This window comes from Acipenser ruthenus, chromosome 10 (genome assembly GCF_902713425.1).
Source record: "Acipenser ruthenus chromosome 10, fAciRut3.2 maternal haplotype, whole genome shotgun sequence".
Lineage (NCBI taxonomy): Eukaryota > Metazoa > Chordata > Actinopteri > Acipenseriformes > Acipenseridae > Acipenser > Acipenser ruthenus.
Genome location: NC_081198.1, coordinates 37,892,076 through 37,917,462, shown reverse-complemented (window position 1 = coordinate 37,917,462; position 25,387 = coordinate 37,892,076). Strand labels below are relative to the sequence as shown.

General features: G+C 35.8%; 2 protein-coding genes and 1 long non-coding RNA gene across 3 annotated transcripts in view; 1 reads left to right on the top strand and 2 right to left on the bottom strand.

Annotated features, from left to right (window-relative positions):
* Positions 1–294: 294 nt before the first annotated feature.
* Positions 295–5,231, bottom strand: mstnb (myostatin b). Its single transcript, XM_034000915.3, has 3 exons — positions 4,613–5,231; positions 3,226–3,596; positions 295–2,046 (listed from the first exon to the last, which is right to left on the bottom strand). Exons 1-3 carry the CDS (start codon positions 4,980–4,982, stop codon positions 1,666–1,668), a joined length of 1,122 nt encoding a protein of 373 aa, XP_033856806.1. The 5' UTR covers positions 4,983–5,231; the 3' UTR covers positions 295–1,665.
* A 6,195-nt stretch (positions 5,232–11,426) lies between these two features.
* On the top strand, positions 11,427–14,368 carry LOC117400663 (uncharacterized). The gene is made up of 3 exons (XR_004544236.3): positions 11,427–11,583; positions 12,301–12,387; positions 14,175–14,368. It is a non-coding gene; the product is annotated as an uncharacterized LOC117400663 (long non-coding RNA).
* Positions 14,369–21,133: 6,765 nt separating this feature from the next.
* hibch (3-hydroxyisobutyryl-CoA hydrolase) overlaps positions 21,134–25,387 on the bottom strand; it is a 36,084-nt gene continuing 31,830 nt past the window's right edge. Inside the window, exons 11-14 of the mRNA XM_034021899.3 lie at positions 24,589–24,670; positions 23,455–23,574; positions 22,551–22,584; positions 21,134–21,811 (exon numbers count right to left, since the gene is read on the bottom strand). Coding sequence (XP_033877790.3) covers positions 21,696–21,811; positions 22,551–22,584; positions 23,455–23,574; positions 24,589–24,670 — 352 coding nt within the window. The 3' untranslated portion in view covers positions 21,134–21,695. The remainder of the gene's footprint in view (positions 21,812–22,550; positions 22,585–23,454; positions 23,575–24,588; positions 24,671–25,387) is intronic.

The following is a 25,387-nucleotide window of genomic DNA, read 5'->3' as shown; positions in this document are numbered from 1 at the left end:
TCAGGGAAATTCCGGACTCTGGGAGGCAAAACCAGAAGGGACTGCTTCCCCTCATCGCTCTACACCGGACCCTGACGGCCAGGCGCCTAGTGAGTTCAGGCAGACACCTGCAGGCCTGGCCCTGTCGTCCAAATGTTGTATGCATCTTCTTAGAGAGCTTAGAATTTCATTTTGTTTCAGAAAAAAGATTGTTATTGGTTGATCACAAGCAAACATTGCTGTACCTGGTGTAAATTCATTTTGGGAGCATTTTTACATTTATGTTTTGATTTAATAATAATAAAAAAAAAAATATTAAAGCAAGCACCTTTATTTGTATAACAGATATATGAATTTGTTATTGTACAAATGTCTCTACTTTTGTGCTTTTACGATACATTTACCAACAGTGGTTAAAAAAATGAAAGAAAGTCTGTATAGAAACAATGCCATGTACACATTACAAATTAGCAAACATATCAAAATCTTTTTTTTTTTGTAGCAACCAATTCGTTTCTATTGGTTTGCCATAGTGCAAACTGTATTATTTGTAAAACAGTTTAAAGAGTAAGTAGCGGGGTTCCAAAAAATATAGCATTAACAATGAATTTCTATTTTCATTGTTAACATCCTGACAACTTTTTACACTTATAACTTTAAAGTCTGTTTCAAAGCTCTTTTCAAAATATCCACTCTAGTGCACTGGGGTTTGTGATCTGTCCTCTAAATCACTGCAGGAGATTAAAAAAAAAAACATAACAAGCGCTCTGGTTTTTCTGTCCCACATCATGGATCGTTATTGCTGTGTTACCTGTTTGACAATGTGGGCAACAATCCTTACACTATCAGTGCACTAGAGCGTCCATTTTGAAATGAGCTTTGAAAGAGACTTTAAAGTTATAAGTGTAAAAAGTTGTCAGGATGTTAACAATGAAAAGAAAAATGACAGGTACGTAATTTAAACAGTTGTAGCAACACCTGGAGACGTGTGACGTTATATTTTTCAGAACCCTGCTACTTACTCGTTAAGCATGTTTTAAACATTTAACATATTTTTACATTTCTCTGCCTTTTACACATTTACACACAAACACTGCATTCTTAGTGCCTCTAATTCAAGTCCATCTTTCCAGCAATTCTGATATAAAGTTACAATTCAAGTGTGTAGAACAGTTCAGGTGGCACTGTGACAGGAAAGCAATTGTTTACTGAACTATAATACCTCTTATGTAAAGGTTAACATTACTTGAAGCCCATCTAATCTTGAATTCAAGCATCAAGCCTTTCTCAAAAAGACCTACTGTAGAGGCTTCTTAAAAATTCTTTCAGAAATCTCTGCATATATGAATTTTCTGAGATATTGTGTAATATATTGTTAGGTTGTCAAAGCTGGTGTTGAAAGGCGTGTGTATGCATGCCTGTAAGAAGAAAAGGGTTGCTAGGAGATGTCATGGTCTGGACTGCTACTTCTCTCTCTCGAGTATGAAATCAAACCTCCAGCAGCCTCGTAGATTTGTCTTCCAGGAAGATTTTCGATGACTTGCTCAACATTACTTTTGAATATGGAGCAACTGGCTCTATTCTTGTTCTGTTGCACAGTATTTTGGAAATGCAGAAATCACTGACAGATGAAATCTCTCCATTCTCAAGTCCATCCTCAGGAAGGAACGGGCCTTGCTGGCAAGCTCATGAGCACCCACAGCGATCTACCACCATGGCCGGGATTGTGCCATATATTATCTGTTCTTTCTCATTGAAATAGAGCATATTGATGGGAGACATCTTGGTAGGGGTACAACAGGGCCCTGCCGAACCCCTCGGGTTCGCTTTGTGGACCAGGTGAGTGTGAGGGTACTTCTGCAGATACATGAACTCGCATTCTCCTGAGCAGTAATTGGCCTTGTATCGTTTAGGTGCGATAATCCAGTCCCACCCAAAGTCCTCGAAGTCCACAGTGAGGGGGTAACGACAGCATCGGGATTCAGGAGAATGCTCGTCACAGTCCAAGCCCAAGTCTCGCCTTGATCGCTTGGGCACATCTGTGATCTTCACTTCCAAGAAAGGCTGCTGTTGAAACAAGGACAAGGAAAAGATCAATGTTATCATTAAACATGCACAGTAACTGACACGCACTCAAGAGAAACATCATTATTCCTGACTAATGATCCCCCTGTCTCCCAGTTGTATACCTTACAAGCTCAAATGGTTATGCTTACATTTTTTTTTCTGACAATTCCAGGGATGAAAATAAGAGCAAAACCGCCTGAGCCATTCCAGGCTTGGGCACCTTCTGCTTGTCAGAATCAGCTCAGACCTGGTATGGCTCTAAATGCTTTTCAATGGGAGAGGGATCCCTGTTAGATTTGCATTTCCTTCAAACCATTTCTTCTTTTTGAAATATGTTTAAATGCTATACTTTAAGACAGAGCATTGCTTAAGTTAAGGCAACAGGCTGAACTACAAGATTTTGATTGCACCATCCTTTATAGGACGTTTAAAGACAAACCACTAAACACTTGAATCAATTACAGCAGAAATGGAAAGACTTATAACAATATTGTCATAAAGAAAACAGCTAAATTACAAAACAAGTCTTGCACAAACACAATTTAAACTATTCTGGAAATATATGTGATCATTCCTCTGTGATTACTTGAATTGTTATTTTGGTAGCAAAGTCTGATTATAGAATAGTCTGTTATGGCATCACCTTTGAGACTGTCTCCAAAAACATTAATAGATTTTTCAATCTTGGAGAAGGAAGCACCTGCTAACCAAGACGTGATTACTTTCAGTCTTCTATCTGTGTACCAATATGTGTTATGAAATTAGAATCACTTCCTGGAAGAATTCATTATACTTCTATAAGATTCGGTTGTTTTCTGAGAAAGCACTAGCACCACAGCTTTTCACAAAACTGTCAACTGCCCCATTTGGATGGATGCTGGTGTTACAGGGCAACACCGTATGACACTGAGCTGACAAAATTTGCGTCAAACATAATTATTGCATTGGATTTTAACACATGTTGTTCAATTTGTGTTGCTCTGTTAAAGATATGTCTGATTTGATATATTTATAAGCAAATTCATATTACCGGTAAACGAAGGACGTAGTCTACACTGTTGGTACTAACGCCGTCTTCATAATAGTAAGAAAGAACAATTAATACACACTGAAATACATATGTCAAAATGTTACAGTGGGCCGGCATCATACGTTTACTTAGTTATAAGAACCACTTACCAACCCCTCCTCCCCCGGTTCTGGGGAAGTAACAGCAAGGTCATTTCCATTGGAATCGAATGCGTTGATCTCGATCCCCCAGTTTATATCAGGCTGCCGAAACCAGGATTGTAATACTTGTTTAAAATCTATGCTTTGCCACATGCTGGTCCCAGAGTTTACGTCGAGCTTCAAAGACCGGATTCTTGTGTGCCTGGTCCCGTCGGTCACTGGCTTGAGTCGGAGGATCTGCAGATAGACAGTCGTGGATTCCGGGACTGGTCGCAGGTGTATCCACAGTTGCGCTTTGTCTATACGGTTGGTTTGAATTTTCGGGCTGAATGTGAAGAAGCAGCACTTGGGCTTTCCATCAATCTGTACAATGGAGTCAGCTTTAGGGAGAAAAAAACAGGGATGATTCACTAACATAAATAAAAACAAAAGTAATAGTAAGTTAATTCTGCTGGTTATATGCCATCAAATCTGACCTAACTATTTTTGCCAAGATACCTATTTCAGTTTAATGCCACTTTGTTTTTCAAATGACTTCACATGTTGCATTTTTCTGTCGGCTACCGGTCACTCTTGTAAACGAGATGTCTTATCTGGTTAGCAATTACTTTAAAAAAAAATTGCGACATATAGGCCTACCTACTGCAAACAACTCACTCCCCTTTATATGTTGGTATACTTTTCTTTAGGGGTGAAATAAAATCAGTATTTGTAAAACAATCAGCTACAGTACTATTTTGCCAATATTTTGAGTACCGTACATAATGCAATTAGTTAAAGCTGACTAAGCACTTTATTCCAGTCAGCTGCAATTCAACTCTTCCCTCAACTCGCTGACGTCAACCCACCGTCACTAATTGTTATTAACTTATTCTTCTCAAATGAACATGAATATGCTTTTGGGACAATGCGCCTTTCTTATACTCTCCAGAACATAAAGACCTGGATTAATCTTGAAGAACTAACAGAGATGTTAACACGTTAATGTCCAAATTTTAAGTTAATGAAATCGAAGTTAGAGAAAGTGTTCCTTGTATTGCAAAGTCCACTCAATAGCAAGAAGCCAATGAAAAATAGCATTCATTTGGATAAAGAACAAAATAACGAGAAGTCGCATGGATAACAAAACATGATTGTTCAAGTGTTCATTTTGGACTCGGCAATTTTGTAATGCAGTTGCCTATTAGTGCAGTAGCCTATAATATAACATACGTATAATATGGGGAGAAACCAAGCCTGCTACTTGGTATATTTGCATTTCTGCAAAAAGGGACGATGCCCTGTCAAATACATCTCACTTGTTTTACACAAAAACATACAATACTAGTCAATATACTGATACTGCTGCTGTACAACTAACATCAATGCAGGTTTGCGCTTTGTGGTGGGTACTTACGCTTTGTAGCTATGGTGATGATGGTTTCGGTGGTGGCATGGTAATCATCATCTTCCAAGGCGCCGTCGTTATTATCATCCCCCAGGACATCATATTGGTCAAGCAGTTGCTGCATTGGAGGAGCTTTGGGTAAAAGCTGCTTGACAACATCACGGCTGATGTTTGGAGCCTGGTTGAGGCGAAGCTTGCTGAGGATTTGGGACTTGATAGATTGCAGTCTTAAGAGTTTGCTGTGCTGCCTTGTGTCACAAGTAGCACACGGTTCACTGTCGTCCGATTTCTCTGAAGGCTGTTGAGGAATATCACCAAGACCCACTGGACCATACGCAACCAGGAGACACAAGTAAATAAGAATCCGTGATTTCTGCATGTTCCCCTTTTTGGTGGTGTACTTTTTTTGTATGTTATTCTTGGTATTGTTTTCCACTTTATCTTATGCAGTGAGGCGTATACTTAGAACCACCCACCACACTGATAGGTGTCATATATTCTAACGGGGCTTTTTATACCCCAACTTTGGTTACACTATTGTGTCGTCAAAATTCAATGATAGGCTGGTTGGGCAACAATGAATCTAGATGTCTGAAGTGCGACCCATTTCTCTATCACAGCTTAAAGAGCTCTGGTAGAAACACGTTGTAAAGTTGGCAGCTTTAACCAAGTAAATCATATAAAAGGTATTTTCTAACTACACGTGCATTACCTACTGTAATTAGATACTCGTGTGCTAATTTAGCGTTTAAGATTCGATTAGGGTTACATAATGTAAATTGAGTAGCAAACCACAATTTGTCCGTGATAAAACTATTGAGCCTGCTATTCAGTGAATTTGGGGTGAAGAGTAATGCCTACATAGTAGGCAAGTTAATGTTGTCATTTACGTATGTCCTTTCAGCAATACGACGTCACATTTAGGTCCATAATCTTTTCCAACCACTTGCAAACAAAACGTATTGTAGTGTAATACTTTGTAATTGTATTATATTTATTGAAATCGTGCTATTTATATGTATTGCATTGTATACTGTTATTTGTTATATACAAAATCGTTAAATAATAGTTATTACGATTTAAAAGCCTGGCATGCAGGTGCTCAAGATTAAAGAAAAGTGTACAGTCAAGCTCCTTATTTCGTTATTACTTCAAATAAGACATCGTTTACTTTTAAGTAATTTCCCAAATTATATTAGTTTATAAATAACTATGTACCTTGTGCACGCCTGCTTAATATTCTTCAAGACGTGTCGAGTTGCTCAGGCGTTTTGGGAGCGCACAGTCTGTCCCCTGCTGATCAATTTTAGAACTGCTACGTGAGTTACAAAAATACATTTGTAACTTAGTGGGTGAATTGCAACGGACTTGTAGATTTAGTTCGGATCTGCGTACTAATTTACAGACTAGATAATACGGGACTGTTCTTGGATTTTGCGCAAGCATGTAATTTTTTTATTCTTTCGATACAAATCAATTTTTATATAATCTAACTTCCAAATTTCTGACTTCTTTTATTATGCTGTTATTATTATTAGTTTTTATTTCTTCATAAGTATTTATATTTTGCAATTCAGTCCATACTGCTTTTATATAATCATCATTGTTCATTACTACCAACCTTAATCTGCTAGTCTTATAATGGTGCTATCATCCTTTAATAATTACTTTAGCGCGTCTTCTTCATTCGTAGTTACATGTAGTTTATCTTTACTTCTAAGGCCTGTTGTTATTTAATTTCTAACTACTTCAATATACACGTCTCCATTTGTTTCTTCCCTCCGGAGGAGTCCAATGGTGCTTTCTTTTAATTTGTATTCCATGTTCACGCACATATTCTGATTATCTGTGTGTGTGTGTGTCATTATAAAAGTATTCCTCTAGCCTCCTTCGTCTTTCCCATTCTTTTAATTATGTTATCTTCTTGCGGGAACAAACTTGAGCCCCTTGCTTTCTGTGAGGCTGTTAATGTTGTATCAGATAAATTAAATACTGCGTCCACTTCATGACCCTTAGTCATCTTCTCTTTGTTTATTTTAACTTTGATATTCTTACTGTTGTGCACCCGATAGTTACTTCTTCATTACGAATATTATTTGATCCTTTTCCTAAATCCCTATTCCGCATTCTTTTCTTTTGTGTGTGTATGTATTTTTCTGATTCCTTGCAGTTGATATTTTTTATATGTATCTATTACATGTAAGTGTAATTAATTCAAAATGATTATTTTTATATAACAGATTAATTGGTTCTCCATTACATGGGACTGAAGTTTCTGTTCCTTCATATTTAAAGCATTCCTGGCCTACAGCGTTTAAGTAAACATGTATAGTTCTATTTATAATATCTACAGCAGCAACGTCTGCCTCTGTAGGTCTCTGTGCTACCTCTGCTTAATATCATTTTCTCCATGTGTTCCTTATAATCCTCATCAAGGTAACATTTGTATCTATTTTCATTTCTGCTCATGTGTTCAGTAATATTCTCCCTTACCAATCGTATTGTGTTTCATACAAAACTACTCAAAGCACCTAAAAAAGCAATTCCCATCTTTCTCTGTCTTTAATATTTTATTTCCATATTCGTCATTGTGGCACGGATCTTTAGCTACCATATCAAGGTGTATATGTTCAATTACTTTTAAATATATATCACTGGGTATTCGATTCTTGTGTACATTATTACATGGCTTATTTGAGGAAAATATTTTTGGATTTTTTTTTTTATTTAAATACCTTAGTTTTTTTTTTTCTTGAAATACTCAGCTTCTTTTGTTACTTCTCTTATCTCTGAAGGCAGCAGTTTACGACACGGTTCATCTGTTATTTTTTGAATTTCAAAACTCATTTCTCGAATTCTTCTAATTGTGTAGTATTAGCTCTCTGTTCAGCTTCAAAAAGGTTCACACAAATAAGTTTTTGCTCAGTCAACTTCCCAACGTTTCTACTGTTCCTTTCTATTTAAACCTTCAAGCATCATGGTATCTAGTCTATTTATCAATTTATTTTCTTTTATTCTTCTATATTGTACATTATCTAATTTCATTTTTTCTAAAACCATAAACTTTAGTGTCCCAAATAAGTACCCTACTTACATTTTTGTCACTTAAGTTATTTTATGAATACAAACCCAGGTCTATGCAAAGGAACAGTAGATCGTTACATCTTTAGCTACATAGTGAATGAAATCACAAAGACATTAGATTTAAAGAGAAATCCATATATATATATATATATATATATATATATATATATATATATATATATATATATATATATATATATATATATATATATAAGAAAAACTAACATCTTAATTATTATTGGTTTTTTATTAATTTACATTTTTTTTAATTTCTTGAACTTTTTGAAATTCTGTAAGGAAATGTATTTACACACGAAAGTAAATACTAAGGCTGAATTGCATAAGGATATTTTCCCATTTACTTAAACCAAATTCCCATGTATAATCGAATTCTTCTAAAACATCACCAACATTAATGAAGCTGCGTTCGAGGATAAACAAAACGTGTATTCGTCCTGATTATTTAACTCTCACACAAAACAAATGCATTCGTTTATAGGACCAAAAAGTATATTGCATGTAGACTCTAAAAGGTGTAACTCGAGTCCGAAATGCCAATTACATGTTTCAGGTATAGCCTATAAAAGCTTAATTTCTCAGTACATCCATACGAAGGCAATCATGGACAGTAGTCGTGTGCAAAATGATACAATGGAGAAAAAACTTTATTTCATAGTCTTAAAAGATTTTACAGAAACTGTGGAGGATGGCCGAAAGGATTCCACGGTAATTCTGCAGCGCACAACTGCACAGACTTAATGCTGACTTTAGAGAGACCGCAAGTAGAGAGACTGGAAAGTCGTACTGGAATTATGTATAATTATTGTTTTGAAGAAGTTACTTAAGTATGCAACTGGTTTTGTTGCAAACGTTTTGACAATCCTCCCCCCCCCCCCGAAGATTTCAAATCATTTTATATAATTTTTTGTTATGAGTAGTTCAGTTTCATAAAAGTTGTCAATACATTTGGGAATTTTTGATATTTGTTCCAGTTGGTACGATACTGCAAGTCTAGTCTACAGAAATTACTAGGCTAAGTAACATGTTTTAGTATCCTCTAGGAGGGGAACAGCAGTTTGGGTTCGTTGCAATTGAGACACATTTTAATACACAGCTGGGGACTATCTCTAGCTGCGTAGTTCGTTGCAATTGGTGTTAACTTGTGTACTGTTTAGTCCCCTGTACTAATCGCGGCATCATCCACAGTTAGTACGCTCCTTTCAGTTCGTTGCAATTGACCCATGGTGTACTGCAGGGGTTCCCAAACTGTGGTCTGCGGCCCAAAGGTGGGCCGCGACACAGCCCCTGTGCGCCGCGGGAGTAATGACATTATGTATTTTTTTATGTTAAGGTCATGTGATCGCTCTGCTGGCAGATGTAAAAAGTGTGTTCAGAATTTTATGAAATTACAGTATGTCGAAACCGCAACCAAAGAATACGTTTTGCAAAGTATAAAGACCAGAAAAGGCAGATACAGGAGTTTGAATGAATGGTTTTTTTTTTCTTTAGAAAAAACGTTTTTATATTAACGTTTGTACTTGATAACATTCATTTAAAAATTAAATTGATGCCTATGATGAATACGTTTTTGTGACTAATTGGCTATTAACATTTAAAATGTTGAGTACTTTGATATATCTTTCAATAGTAACTAAATCAAGTTATTAATCAAAGTAATAAATCTACATAATTTATTAAAATGTTTGGATATAGGCCTACTGCTATTTTATTAATTACTGGCTCGTTCACAGTCGTCTTAAAATAACGCTAGAATATGTTTTGTTGCATAATAATAATAATAATAATAATAATAATAATAATAATAATAATAATAATAACAACAACGTTTTTGACTGATTCAAATTTCGCTGCAGATGGATTTATTTTCATAAATTTTCTTTTGATTAAGTGGCGCAGCTGCAATCCGATTATGGATTATGGATGTGATTTTGCAAATTGTATTTGTTTGCACAGAGTAGTGGCGAAAAAAGCAACTTCTGCAAGGCTCTTCCCTCTGTATTGTGCGCATTAGTCTTTTTGTGTGCAAGACTGTTCAGCGTGAGAGGTTAAGGGTGTACTGGTTGTACTGGTTGTACTGGTTTTACTCAAAAGTGATTCCTGTTCAGGTATTTATGAATGGGAATAATAACAGCCATGCACTTATTTCTTGTTTGATGACCAAGAAAAATAACTGCATTTCTAAAATGTTCTATTATACATAGGTACCTAATTTAAAGGTTTGATAAAAAAAAAAACGTCTGTTTTGTTTTTGCAATTTATTTTATTTACTAAAATTAAAGTGTCAGTTTTTTTTTATTTTCACTCAGTGCATATTCTATGTGATTTCTGTCTTTCACAATATTTATTCGAATGAATAAAGGACACGTTAGATTAAGTTTATTTGTAATGTTACAGGTTTAAACATATCAAATGTTTTTAATTTGACATTTTCCCAAGGAGTGCTAATAGTGGGCCGCAGTGCCTAATGCAGCTGAACAGGTGGGCCTCGGGTAAAACAGTTTGGGAAGCCCTTTTTTAGAGAGATGTATCAATCTTAGGATAATAACAGAAAACAATAATCATTTCCCATACTCACTCTTACATCATATATAATACATACATTTGTGTCTTTGTACCAAAAGGTTTAAGTATATAAATGCATTCATTGGTATCCCTTTAATACTAGAAAGAAAAATAATAAACATCCACAACAAATCATTAGGCTACTCTACAGCATAGCATACTGTGGTGTTTGGGGCTCTATTCATGAAGTGAACCGCTGTCAAAGTTAGAGTGTGGTTTGAAAGAGCAGAAGAAGAAAACATTGTGAAAAAGAAAAATCAACAGAAAGGTAAGCCAGCACGCAGTAAACTCCAGAAAGGCCTTCATTCCTTTGCAAACTCGACGTTTGGTAAATCCGCAAGAGGGAGCCATAGCACACCATTGCAAAACATCCCAGGGAAAGTGCTAGGAATATACAATACATATAGATAAGGGATAGGTTCGAGTTGGGATTTACCACTGAGAAATGTTTGTATGTTAGGGTTAGGAATACGTTATATAAAGCTACAGGAGAAACAATAACACCATCTTCAATTCGCGTTAAAAATTGTATTTATTTCTTTATTGATTTATGTATGTTACCTAATCCAGTGTAAATTGTCACGCTTTTTGCATCCGAGATCTGGCGTGTACACGTAGTTTATTTGTAGAATTCGTCAGATTTTCGTTTACATCCAAAAAGTATCAAATCTGCTTTATTTTCACTATGCAGAAGGGAACCTTACTTTCGGATATGTTTAATACATGTGGTAGACTATTTGTATTGTCCTCTGTCACTGATTAATTTGGGTAATTCAATTGCTGTTTAGCAACACTACTGCACGATACTGTAGTCACTGGAGTATCTTTCATGTGAGATTTCGCAAGTGTGGGTGGATGTCGGAACATCGGTTTAAATTAATATAATATATTCATATGATAGCAATAAAGGCTAATCCATGTTCATTTCAAATATATACATTCCAAATATGTTATTGGCAATATTACTAAGTAAACATTTTAGTGTTAGCATTGCCCTATTAGATTGATATTATGTCATTCAAAATAGCCAATCCATAGCGTTTTGTTTACAAAATACATTTCTAAAAATAACCTGAGATTGAAAAAAACCCATGTGTATGCCAGGACTGCTCAAAACCCATGAACCACCAAACTAACTTCACTTGTGGACAAAAGCGTCAGGGGTGAGAGTATAAACTGTAAGTAATAACTGCACCTAGTGATTGTTCAGTGACGCTCACTGTCCAAAGTTTACGTTTTCGTATTACGGGAACCTTAGCAGGATGTTTACAAAAGCAGTAAACTAAACAGAAACCATTCCAGAACGAATAGAGGTAAGATATTCTTTAACTGTCTTTGCTAATGCAAAACCTTTTTAGTAAGGTCGGTGTAGAAAAACAATGTAAGTTTTATAAATACTGTACTGTGAAAGCCTAATAATGCATACCTAACCGACTAACTCAGTGTAGACATTAGCTTCTGATTCAAAGCAATCCATGAACAATCAGTAGTATTTAATTTAATATCTGTAAGTGGTAATGCTGTTTGTTAATGAATTCGTCTATCATAATTAAACGAGTAAAATACGAGTAAAGTCTAGTGATTATAATTTATGTTTCGATTAAATAAAAATGTCACTAAATAAAAGATGTGGTGAACGCTGTAGTCTAAAGTTTAAAATGTACAACTGCCTAGAGAAATCGCATTCGAACAATCGAACACAACCGTTTTTCCCTAAGTTTTGAAATTGCCTACCGATAGGTGACGCCATAGCAATAGACACGGTAATGTATGTATTTAATATAGTAGCGTCTATTTTATAATAATAACCAGGTACTAGATTGTTCAACGCGATTTTAAACAGCTTGCAGTTAGGGTTCGCCATTGCAAAAGGGAATTCTGTACTAAATAACACTGTATTTGGAATAGGATTCCAGCCGCGTTTTTTGGCAGTAATCAGACTGGCTTTTCTGTCTTCATGGTGCATTGTGAAATGCGATTTCAATTGAATTTGCAAGTATTTACAATACGTTCTGGTTCGCTTTTTCAAGGGCTATGGTGTATTTAATTCACATGAAGAAGGAACTGATGCAGATTTGGGAGTAGAAACCTGCTGTCTCCAAAGAGATCGTTATAAGGTGAGGCAAAGTTAAAATATCTCTTGAAAGGCAGCGGTAGGTCCATTTCATTCAGATCCAGTGGAAAAAAAAATATTTTACACAAAAGTAGCATTTATTTTGAAGATAAAGATCAATCTGTTGTAGTTTGTAGTGACGTGTCAATATTATGGTCAGACAATTGCCCTAAGGTAGGTAACGTTTTCATCACTGATGTTATATTAGATTACGTGAACATGTGGCAAATGTGTTGGTGCTCAGTCTAGAAATGTTTTGCGTTTTCCTCTGGGAACGCAAACCTGTAGCAAATATCTAAACATGATTAATCAAAATAATTAAACAAGTTTAAAATAAACGAACGAGTATCTGCTTTGTATTTAAAACACGATGCACAGCCCAATGAAAAGTATTATTAAAAAGCTATTTTAGAATGTTGGCACAAATATAATATGCTTTCAGCGAATTGTGTCGACAGTTTTTAATTGACTTTGAGTTGTTACAGCAGGGTAGGTCTATCAATTTATCATTTCGTTAATTGATGCGGTCGAGTTCGAATTCGACACGTCCGATTATTGTCTATTAATTACCATCTCAGACTAAAACCAAACACTTGTGTTTTGTAAGCCATGTATACGTGCTGCTACTGTCGTTAGTCATATCATTTCAATGTATTATTTATAAACAATTACGTTATTTTGAGCCGTACCAGTTCTGAATTTGTTTTTAACTGAACCTTTATGTAAACAAATACAGTATAAACAAATACAGTGAATTGCCCTACGGGGACCTCTCATTTCATTTACTGTATATAAACAAAAGCATGTAACCTTCTTTCAATACATAATTTTCTAAGTGGTGGGGTTAGACAAAAAATAAATATTATATTTAGCACATACCTTTGTCTAAAGGGCAGTCCTTTTACGCAACTGATTCCTTTGAATGCAAATGGAACCTTTGACATGTATTCTGTGATATATAAAAGCTGCATCTCCCTGTTGAAAATCAATTTGTCAATATGGACAAGACAGCAGATCCAAAAGACTGAAAGAGTGATTGTAAGCTCTCTGTTGGCAGCTGCTTACTGTTTTTCTGGGGTTTAAAGAGCCATGCTTAAGGGAAAGCTAAACTCTTACAATTATGCTAAACTTATTCAATAAGGTAATGGGAGATTTGAGGAAGTTCATTATTCCAGACTTGTGTTTGTTAGTAAGCTGATTGATGAATACATGTGCAAACAGTTCGTATGAGTACATACCCCTTCCAATCACATATACATACTCTATCCTTACTGATAATTTTATCCACTTTCACATGAACTGTGAGATTGAACAGTCGTAACATTTGATAGAAAACTTTATAGAATACTGGCTGGGTGGAAATGGCCCTTTTCACAAACCCTTTTTTTCTTTCAAAGTCTGTTTTGCTTAATTAAATTAATTTAATGTTCTTTAAAATCTTTTACTATTGTTAAATAGGTCAAGAGCAGTCCAGAACAGTCTAATGTGGCTCATATCACTTCACCTTTAAGGTTTGCACTTCCTAGAAAAAGCTGTTGCCTTCCTCTTTACCGAGCTAATATGAATGACAAAAACAAACAAGTGGCATAATACTGTCACATAAGGTGTGAGAGTATAGACGCCACCAGTTTGACATGACCGTTCTGCAAGGTGTTTAAATTGTTATTGAGGGATTAGTAAACATTCAGTGTTTCAAAGGTTTTATCCAAGACTTTCAGCTCCTCATTGGGATATTCTTTTTCTTGCTTCCTCATCCTCATTAACCATTTTGTTTTTCTGTCTTGTTGCCAGATTAGGCTGTGTCAGAGGAACAAGTCAATGAAACCATGAATCCACAAGCTCTTTAGGTGCCTTGGCTGCCCATCCCTTCAAACTATTGCTGGAATCAGTGTCACAGCTGCTAGCCCCAAAAACCACTGGAAACACTTTAACCAAACAAGGGAAGACATAGTAAAAGAAAAAAAAAAGCGCTGATGCTATATTATTTATATCATGGGATGCATAAAATCAAAGCACAGTAACCCGGCTGAAAATGCCAACTTGGTGGAGAAGACAGACAGCAAGGGAAATACATCTTCAGAAGACAAAACAGCTTTTCTGAACTCGGAACTACACCACAGGGACAATGGATCCGCATCGGTCAATCCAGTGCTTCTGGACTACGCCCAGCGCCTTTCTGAAGAGATCGTGAGGCAGGCAGTGCAGCAGTGGGCAGTAGTAGACAGCAGGTACAGCAACATCCCATATATAGAAAGTGACTTGCCCTGAATCATTTGGATGCTGCTGAAACTATTCAGGAGGCCAGCATTTTAGCTTGTGCTCATCAATAGCCCCAGGGGATCAGAGAATGGAAATCAATATGCTGAACACTAACTCTTGTTAAAGCTAGCTGAATAACAGCATGCAAGGGGAAGCTTCCTTACACATGAGGCTAGCTTCATATTCATAACATAGATTTTTTAAAGGAAATGTATATGATAATTCCACATTACAATTTGTTTTGTTTGTTTCTGGTCAGTGACATCAACCATCATCTAATCCACAGTACAGGGTCCCTTGGTGGGACTGCTAAAAAAAAATGGGAGATTAGAAAAGGGTGGGGGGGCTGATAAGGACACTGGTGAGAATGCACGGCAGAGGAGATGAAGATGGTTCTTCCAGGCCGGGGGTTAAAGCTTATTGATGTGGCAGTAAAAAGAGAGCCCCTGTGCTATTCTTATTCTAGATTTGTGCCTTTGCATTTTTGTTTCCCAGCTCAAATCAGCCCGCAAAAGTGCTAAAAAGCTGAAAGAACACAACACCACCATCAGTGGAGTAATTAACCTACTGATTGGCTGTGTCCCCAAAGGTTATGCTTTTAGGTTCATTCAGGAAATAACTACAAAGCTCCCTAAACCTCGATGCAGCTACCGTACAGCATTCCAGAATAATGGGTCAGGTAGTGGCCATAGACCACTCGACACACTTTTGTGTACATAAATTAACACAAACATACAAAATGTTTGGGGATATTTAAACCAGTTTTTTATTTTAAAAATTAGTATTTTTAATTTATATATATATATATATATATATATATATATATATATATATATATATATATATATATATTAAATTGGTAACATTGAGGTAAAGTTTTGATCCTACAAATTGGGCAGCATTTTCATATTGCACTGCCACGTTTTGCAAAACATAGCACATACTGTATATACTGAAAAAAGTAAATCATTAATATGATGAGCAGCAGACTCACATGACTTTTCACAATGTGAACTGCTCATCTCTACACTAACTAATCCTGGTGGAGAGATCAGGCCGCATATCCCATGACCAACAAGATGATGTGACAACATAAATTGCTTTTCAGAGGTAATAGAATGGCTTTCATGACATGTTCTCTACTTGGATGTGACCCATCAGGATGTGTGTTGCTTGAAACCTCAACTTTCATCATTGCAATCAAATAGCTGGTCTGGACAGACTTCAGCCCCACAACACAGCATATTGATTACATAGGAAATCTCCTTAAAATATATAGTTATAGACTCAATTTCTACTTCCCTGTGCAATCTGTTTATTATTGTATTGCTATTTTCTGAAGACTGGGAAATGTCCAGTGCAAATTTTCTAAAGTATGCCCACATTATCAAAAGATATATGGAGCATACTAACATCATGAAGGTGTGCTGCCACTGAGCACTCATAAGAAATTAATATATGCGCAGACTACATGACACATACTAAAATACACATAAAATATCAGTCAGTCACAGGTTTAAAGCAAAAAAGATCAGCAATACAATAGCCTGGACAGGTGTGACACAAAATAATATACACAAAAACTACATTTTTAGTATAACTGTCCTGAATTAACACATTATAAATAATTACATTTATTGATGTCTATTTTGTGAAAATTTATATTTTAAACAAATATATATTGATTTCATTTTAAATATTAAGATTGTATTGAAATATGAACAATTATTACTTAACTTTTTTTTTTGTTGTAAATATCAGAATTACCACCAGAATCTATTGTTTCATGACAAACGGTTATAATAATAACATTTTTTAAAGTAATCAATTTGTTGCCTTACAAATTAAATGCATTTAACACTACAATTAATAGTTTAAAATCACCACATCCCCATTGCAAGTGTATCTCTTTTTAAAGTGGCAGTCTGGCTCCCGATTGCCAAGAACACACACCATGGTGTTCAAATATGGTACAATAGCACAAGGCTAACTAAACCCCATAGCATGCAGATAATGAACCACATTTAAACACTGGAGTATGAACATTTACTCTCTTATCCAACCAGCAAATCCTGGATTAAAACAAAAAAAACGATCAAAACATAGGCAGTTTGTTTCAAACATTAAATTCTACCCCTAGAGTAAAGACAGAGATATATGTACAGCCCAAATGAGCCCTTCCTAATTCCGCTCCCTTATTCTCGCAGTCTTTCCTTTCTGTTCTCTTGTACCTGGTCAGTGATATGTGACACCACCCAGTGGCATCCTATGATGGAGATTTCTGGCAGTCCTCCAACTGCTGTTGTCATTTCTATAGGAAACCCTTTTTTCATTACAGTAGTGTCTCTGAAGATTGAAAAACTATACAGCACACAATAAAGAATGTTTTGAAAATGACTATTCCCTAATTCTCAATGTGAGGAAAAATGCTTGGACACTTCTAGGGCTCTTGTTGTTCAGTACCATTTAACACAGTAGTGACGACCTTGCATTTTGACATCCTTGGAACCAGTTGAGATTACAATGGTTTTATGATTGCTGATACATAACTGCTTAAAGATGTCTCATGTGGCCTCTGTGTGTCTCCTTGCGCTACTAAATGATGAAGAGGGGCACTTTTGCTTTTGTAGAGATAAAATCGATGTGAATTTTAAATTAACCACAGTTCCCATAGCTAAAACATTTTTTTTAGAATATTCTTTTGTTAAGTTACAGTTGAAATGTTCCAAAAATGTGGACATTTAAAGCAACCATCCCTGACCTACTGGCTGATAATAGCTATGCAGTATTTGACATAAATTATATATAAAATTATATATATATATATATATATATATATATATATATATATATATATATATATATATAGTAAAAAATAATTAAAAAATATCATAGTGGTATAACTTCTGCTTTCAGATAACATTTTAGATTATTTTATTTCATTGATTTAATTTTCTTGGACCGAGTGCTACTTGCGTCTAATTGAATGCTGTGATGTGTGAAAGTCCTGTTTCATGATGAATCGTCTGCCTACAAAACTGTAAATAATGATTTGCTTATACGAATACTCTCCTAACCTCAATACATTGTCTGTGTTTTATTTATTTATTAGTTTGTTTAAGACCGGGTAAATATGCATTCTTCTTTCAACCTTAGATCAAGTAATTTGGTCTTGCATTGCTTGTTTTAAAGTGGCATAAACAACTCATGTTGAATCAGTAAGAAAATAATCGTCAGTTTCTCATGCCCAATGACACATGAAACAGTGAATTCTTTTTACAGATTCAACACTTATCATTGTTTATCTTGTACTTAATCCACTCATTTAATCCACTTACTGTATACATTAGTTACAGAGTTAGGAAGCCATTCCAGTTGCCATATATGAATACTACCCATCCCTGTCGATAATTATTATGCAATTTCTACAGCTGTATTGCGGTCATCATCCTGGTGTTGAAGATAAATGGCAATGTCAGTCTTTCTAGTCTGGTGAAATTCCAAAATAGAAATGTACTGTGTATGTATTAAATTCTAACCTGGCTCAGATTTCCTCTGCCTTAGTAATTTCACTCTGTAGGGATTCCTACACCTAAATGGAGACAGGGATATGACCAAACACATGAACAATGGAAGTGATGAGCCATTCCTGTTCACCAAGAATGTTATGTGTAACTGCTCTTTGGACAGATGGCCAGACTATTCCAGAGTGATCAATTTAGACCTATATGGACACTAAGCCACTCCAAATGGATATTAAATGAACAAGTAATCCTGCATTAGGGTATCCAATAATATATTGAGAGTATACTAACAGATCCATGGCTAGGGGTGGAGCATTGGTAATTTGTTTTCTCTTCTCAGACACTTGATCTTGGCACAATATCCTTAGATAGTCATCCCTTCTTCAAATATATATGTAAAAGATTTTAATTAACAACTTATAATCAAAATATAATCTTTTTCAAGGAATGCAAAATGACCGGGGCATTTGTTTCACCAAGAGAGAATATAATACTTCATGTAATCTCTGCTGAGGAGGAAACCCAGCACTTTGAGAGTTTTCTTCTGACAAACGCAATCCATCTTAATTCATTATTTATGTCTTACTGCACATAGCTCCAGTGAGAACACGTATCTATCCAGCCTAAGAGGAATGGTTGAGATTCTGTATGATGCAGCACTGCAGCTAAGCAGTAATGCATAGACAACATCACTGCCTGTTTTGTTAAAGGATCAGTGAAGTGTTGCTAATCACTTTAAACAGTGTTGCTGAGTTCCACTTAAGATGGTTCATAGATACAAGGTTCACTCCGAAAGGCTTGGTGAACATGTAAAGTACTATATGCACTTAATTTAATATTCAGGGAAGCAATGTACTTAAGTATAGAGTCAACTACAATTGGACTTTATTGGACACAGCGAATCTTATTAAACAAATACATGGCTTAAAACTACTGTGAGTTTTGTATATCCTTCGGATTGTGTATCATCGTGCATCAAATAAAATATTCAACTGCCCTTTACAAGCTCCAAAATAAAGGAGAAGGAAATTACACACAGGAAACATAAAAGATAAACAGACTTTAAATGGAATTCCAATTACAAAGAGACATATAAGGCAACCAACCTTTTATTTATTTAAAGCACATCAGCAATTAATGTCAGCATCTCTGCTGCTGTATAGTGATGAAACACATTTGTGCTGCCCTGAATTAAATTACTGTAATCCTCAATATATTATCACCCTTTCCAAGCAGACATATAATCAATACGATAACCAAACCTATAAACCCATAAGATCTATACTGACTGTACTGAATTGACAGTTTAGTTGTAATTTCAGTGTGTACTTCCTCGTCTAATTAGGACTGGTCTACTGATTTAAAAAAAACAACAAAAAAAACTCAGTTACAGTTACGTTTATGCTACAAATCAAAGTCCAAACATATCAGTGGAAGTTGTCAGGACATTAACTATTGGGTCACATATTTATACAGCAAGTCAGGTATTCATTTGACTACACTGCACACACCCAGGAGTCAAACTGTGAACTCAATAATACCATAAAACTATCCGATAAGCAAGAGTACACAACATGTACTTGGATTTACAGTAATTGCAGTTGTTCTTGGAAGTTCAGATCACTTGTTTTCTGTGGGCAGCACCACCTGCCTCAAGGTTAAGATTAATAAACAGAACAATGTGCAACGCCTACACTTCTTTAAACAATACTAAACTCTCCTACCCTGAGAGCGCTGTCTGCCACATTTTCACTTTTAGCAGAAAAGTTTAATAGATTGTAAAAACAGGTTACGTTTCAGGAATAAAAATGTACCAGCAGACCACAACCTTTTTATTATATTAATGGAACATAAATGATTAACATGAATGCCTCGTTAAACGCTATGAAGGATCCCATTTTTAAATCTAAATGGCTGGCCAGTGGAGAGGCATTATTTTACATTGAGGGGGAAAATAGTGTTTATTTATTTATTTTTTCTAGGGGCTGGTCAAGCAGCGTAAAACAAAAACAAAAAAAACACTTGGGTGGTTTACACTACTGAGCTGGGCAGACTATGAAATGATTGCTGAGGAAACTGTGACATTTGAATCAAGCCAGGTGACATTTAAATTACCTTTTTCTGCAAAGCGTATCCAAAAGGTTACGAAATCATTATAACTATAGGTCAATACATCTGTAAAGTCACCACGATGTAAAGTAATCTTTCTTAAAGAAATAGAGCATCTTAACAAAAAGCAGTCATGTCCATTTTTGATCAATTAAATGTCTTTATTTAAGAGGGAATTAAGTGAACTGTTACACCCTGTATCTATGGTATACTTGTCAACAGGACTAAAGGTGACCTCTTTGGGGATAAATTAAATAAATAAATAAATAAATATATGAATCAAATTCTGAGCATTTTCAAACCTACTTCCCAAGGTAGTAACTATATGCAGTCGACTACAGAATCATAATAAAGCTACAAAAGAAAACACTGTAGATATAAAACTTTTTTTTTTTTTTTTAACATTAGTTACTGTATGACCAAACTGAAGTCTAACTGACAATTCAATAAGTTATCTTTGCAGCTATTGACACAATGTGGGTCAAGGGGACTCAATGGCAGTACTCGAGTAAGAGTGAACTGTGTCATTATTGTTCTTTGCTTCTGTGAGAATGACAGCTTTTAGGAATTAGACATTACCAACCGGGAACGTCATTAGGAATCAGACTGTGCTTAAAGTTTACCATAATAATGGAATCAAAACTGATTTTATTCACTTTATGATTAATTTTGGTAGTTTTTGCTAGTGTCTGGATTGGCAGCACTGGTTGCCCAGCATATTCCCCGAGGGTGTATGTTAGTTACTAATTACTAGGTTTAAAGTTACTGTAGTTCCCAAAAAGGATTCAAAATAAATTTTGCACCAGCGTGCATGAAAGACATGGGGGAATGCTCAATAAAACAACTGAAAAAAGCTCCTTGAAATGAATGTGGTTTATTACACCCAACAGCTGTATTTGTTCATACTGTACATTTAGGGAACGTACACAGACCCTGCTAACAAACATAATAAAGCTGTAAAGTAATTTATTTGTTCCTCAACTGCTTCAATTGGCGTCACCGGGAACTACACTGATGCATAGCTGCGGTCTTCCACTGTACTGGACATATTTTCAAAGTGTTTCCTCCATTATTTAATTGACTCTTTTTTTTTTTTTTTTAAAGGAGAAAAAGAAACATGTTACTGTTACAAAATGAAAAACAAAAGACATTAAAGACTTGAAATATGCTAAGAAATATAGAACTTAAGTGGTCTGATTCTACGTGTTCTAACTCTTTAAAAAAATATGCGTTCTAAAGGCCGGAGAAAGCGCTTTGAAAATATAGCCCTACATCCGCAATGACAATTTCAAATGGCTCTTAAATGCTTGGTGATGGTATACATCTGTTAATGCTTCTGTTCATGGGAGAAGGGTAATCAAGGGAACTGTGGATGCTTAATGCAGAGCTCCCAGTGTGTACTCCCATCTGGATGAAAGAATCACAGCTTCAGGTCATTGCTTCCAAGGGACTTGAAACAGCCATCCACCAAATCCTCAGTCACCTCCTCCACTACTCCCGGCTTCCACTTCGGGCTCTGGTCTCGGTCAATGAGCACTGGAAGAAGACAGTTTTAGCAATCTTAACAACATTACAAAGTGGCTAACTGACTTTGTAATCACTCTGTGTTAGAGATTTATAGGTGTTGGCGCTGTGCTATACTTATTGTTGCAGACAGCTAGGGTTTACATATATAAACATTGTAATTTTAATCAATAAGAAATAGTAATTACTGAAATTACACTTGTACAGTTTTACCTAATTGATGGGAACACAAACTTAAAAACTGCCATTCACTTTGATACAACATTTTTTTCTGTTATGCCAAAAACATAACATATTAAATGACAAGTGCAGATAAGCTAATGCATGCTTTAGTGTGCCGAGTCAGCCCCCCAGCTCAGCCCAGCATGTCACAAAGTGAAGAAGATCAGGGTTAAAATAATGAGAGGCAAGAGCTGTCTTGCCATTGCTGCACCCCAATCATGGATTTCCCAAGAACCTCTGATACCTTCTGTAATAACATTAGACCTGTGTGTCTGCTATTCTCTATCTATCTATCTATCTATCTATATACACAGTATGTACCTATTTTTAATATTACAGGGAGGATGGAATGTAATACATCCAAATGATCTACAAGTACTATGAGCCTCTGCATTTAATGTATTACATTTGAAACGTATCTGTCGGTATCAAACTTTTCACTTTATTTCAAATATTAGACCAGTTGGACTGTACTTACATTTTTAGGGGAAACTAGAAGCTAAATATAAAGACTAATAATATGTCTTACCTGCCCTCACTCCTTCATAGAAATCATGACCCCTCTGTAAGACAAGACAAAGAAAATATGGAGATCAGAGGTAATGGTACTTATTCTGCTGTACATAAACATGTCTACTGTGTATGTGCTAGTGCTGGGACCAACATGGTAGTGTCATGTTTACATATCTGTTCAGAATTCAGTCAAGTATTGGAATATTCGTTCATTCACTAAATGTAATCAACGCCACTATATACAGCACTGTATTAAAGTAAAAGAATATCCTCCAAGTAAGAACAGGTTGTGAAGGCTTACTTTACTCCACTGAATTACCTAATAAAATAAAGGATGCTTTACAGTAGTTTAAGTACCAGTGACTAAGTATAACTCACTATTTGGCAGCTTGAGAGATTTGTCCCATCACTAATATGTACATATATGTATTATACAGGGTTGGATTAAAAAAAAATAAAATATGTGTTGCATGTTCCTTTTGTGTCAATGGTCTGTCCCACGCAAACAGGTTATCTGAAGTCCACTATATTCCGCACGGCAGATCTGAAGGACTTTGACAGAGGGCTGACAGTAGACGCACAAATGCCTTTCGTTTCCAAAGCAGCAATCTCAAAACTGTTGAATATGTGCTAGTTGAACAAAATTGAACAATGATTTGAACAACTTGGAGATCTACCATGTTTAATCAGTGTTGCCCTGTCAACAGCATTATTCAAGTTAACCATGGTAAATTTGCTATACTTTCACAATGCTAGACAGCAGAAAACTTTTACACAGGCAGATCAATCCTTCTGTCTCTCAGCCCATTCTGTAACTTTACAGAATAACTAATTACATAGTTTTAAATAGTTTATCAGATCAGTTTTACTGGTCTGTAGTTTTGGGCAGAGTTACGGTCTGCAGGTTTTCCAAAACCTACCATGCATGCTTGGCTAAGCCTATACTCCATAACTAGGACCTCTTGCAGGCTCATGGAGGCTCCATTTTGCAGTTGCCTGAAAGTAATCTTCAGAGATGTAGGAGACATCTTTTTAAGAGTCTGTGAAAACAGAAGAACATTCAGGACCAAGACAAGCCCAGTTCACCTGAACCAATCAGTCTACCTGCTTTTTTTCTTCAAAACAATTAAATGAGAGAATAAAGTTAATTGAAAAAGCAGCCACATACTGTATGTTGAGCCCTATTGTCAGAGGTGAAGAAGTAATACTACAGATGTTAGGATTTATGGAAGAAATTAGCATTTTATGATCAGCTTTTTAGCATATCTGACCCTTGGAGCATCTGCATATTTTAAATTTTGCTGGAATAAGAATCTGCTGTGAACTTTTCCAGGCGAAGCTAACAAATGTGTTGTTCCTTAACAACAAGGAATTCAACATGAACTACCTAAAAACAACAAACAATCAGAGTGTTGTTTTATATCCAACTTTGGGAATGTTTAGGAATCAGCACTGCTCTTGAAAAAACATTCACCATCTCAGTCAGTCTTTGCAAACTACCTGGTTTATCTGTCTGAATATTTAAATCTCAGACACACCAAGACTCTGCAAATTCCCAGTTGTATTTATGTGCAGTGTCAGTCTGACAGTGTTAAAAATAGGTAACAAAAAATGTCGCTTGGATTGCAGTCACATTTTTTGCAATAGAATCGTTTTTTTAAAAAAGGCTATTTTTTGGCCTTAAGACACAAAGACTTTCACTTGACATTAGTGGACTGCAAATTTATCAAAGGGAGCTGCAGATTGTTCTCTACCTACAGACGCTTCATGGGAGACATTATGTGGGTTTGTCTGTTGATTATAGCCAATACTGTATATCGATTATCAAAGAAAACTGTCTGATAAAATGCTCTGGTTTTGCCAAGTACTTGTGTTGGACTAATTACCTTTATTATTGCCTTAATTTAACATTCATAATTTGTTCCCCCAATATGTATTGTCTAGCTATTTTTAGGCATGTTCACTGTTGCACAATAATTAGAGAGTTCTTCAACGTCTACAACAATCCTTAACGCTAGAGGCTAAAATGATCCTTATGATATAAATGGTCCTACCTCTAACTGCTTCAGTGCAAATGATGAGCCGTCCTCGTTCAATTTCTGCATAATATCCTCGACACTGCTAGCTTCAAACAGTCTGCAATTTAAAAAAAAGAAAGATAGATAAATGGACAAGTGCCTTATCTTTAGACATTCAGGCCTCATTGATTTATCTGATGGCATTTATTATTTCATCCATAAGCCCTCCTACAGCACAATGCCTAACACCATGCTGGGACATTTTTTGTGATTTGACCCAGAGGGCCGTATACCTGCCACCAACACCACTTCTGACAACAAGCTCAACCTCGCCAAGCCCCTGTGTGTGGAGTGGCTCAGACTACAATGTAGACTGGCTGCAATCAGATCACATCGTCCAGCAGTTCTCATTCTTGGAGTTGGGATCTCCCATTCATATGAGACCCAGAAAATAAGAGTGATGGCCAGGACCTCAGATCTAACTGTCTTTAGTGTACAAAAATAGTTGATACCCTGACCTGGAGAGTATTGCTTTGTCATCTCTCAGGGCCATTTGGGAGAGAATATTTCTGTACATTCCTATTCTTTCAGCAAAGATTACCCTAGAATGACTAAACAAAATGAAACAGCTTCAAAGTTGTTTTTTTTTATACTGAAAATATAAATGGGCATAGATAGATATATTCGGTCTGCTATACTACTGTACGAGACAGGTTCATCATTTTTAGTAGAATTGTTGTCCTATACACAGGTCTGTAGTATTTAAAGAATGGACAGGCTCCAAATTGAACTCTTAAGGTTTCCTAAATTGGTGTGTGTGATCAGAATACAGAAT

What these genes read in the sequence shown, in the direction of transcription:
- mstnb (XM_034000915.3), bottom strand. Translation starts at nt 4,982, where the DNA reads ATGCAGAAATCACGGATTCTTATTTACTTGTGTCTCCTGGTTGCGTAT. An exon ending in CATCACCATAGCTACAAAGC is followed by an intron (nt 3,597 to 4,612) that starts GTAAGTACCCAC and finishes TTCTCCCTAAAG; the next exon opens with CTGACTCCATTGTACAGATT. An exon ending in AACCGGGGGAGGAGGGGTTG is followed by an intron (nt 2,047 to 3,225) that starts GTAAGTGGTTCT and finishes TTGTTTCAACAG; the next exon opens with CAGCCTTTCTTGGAAGTGAA.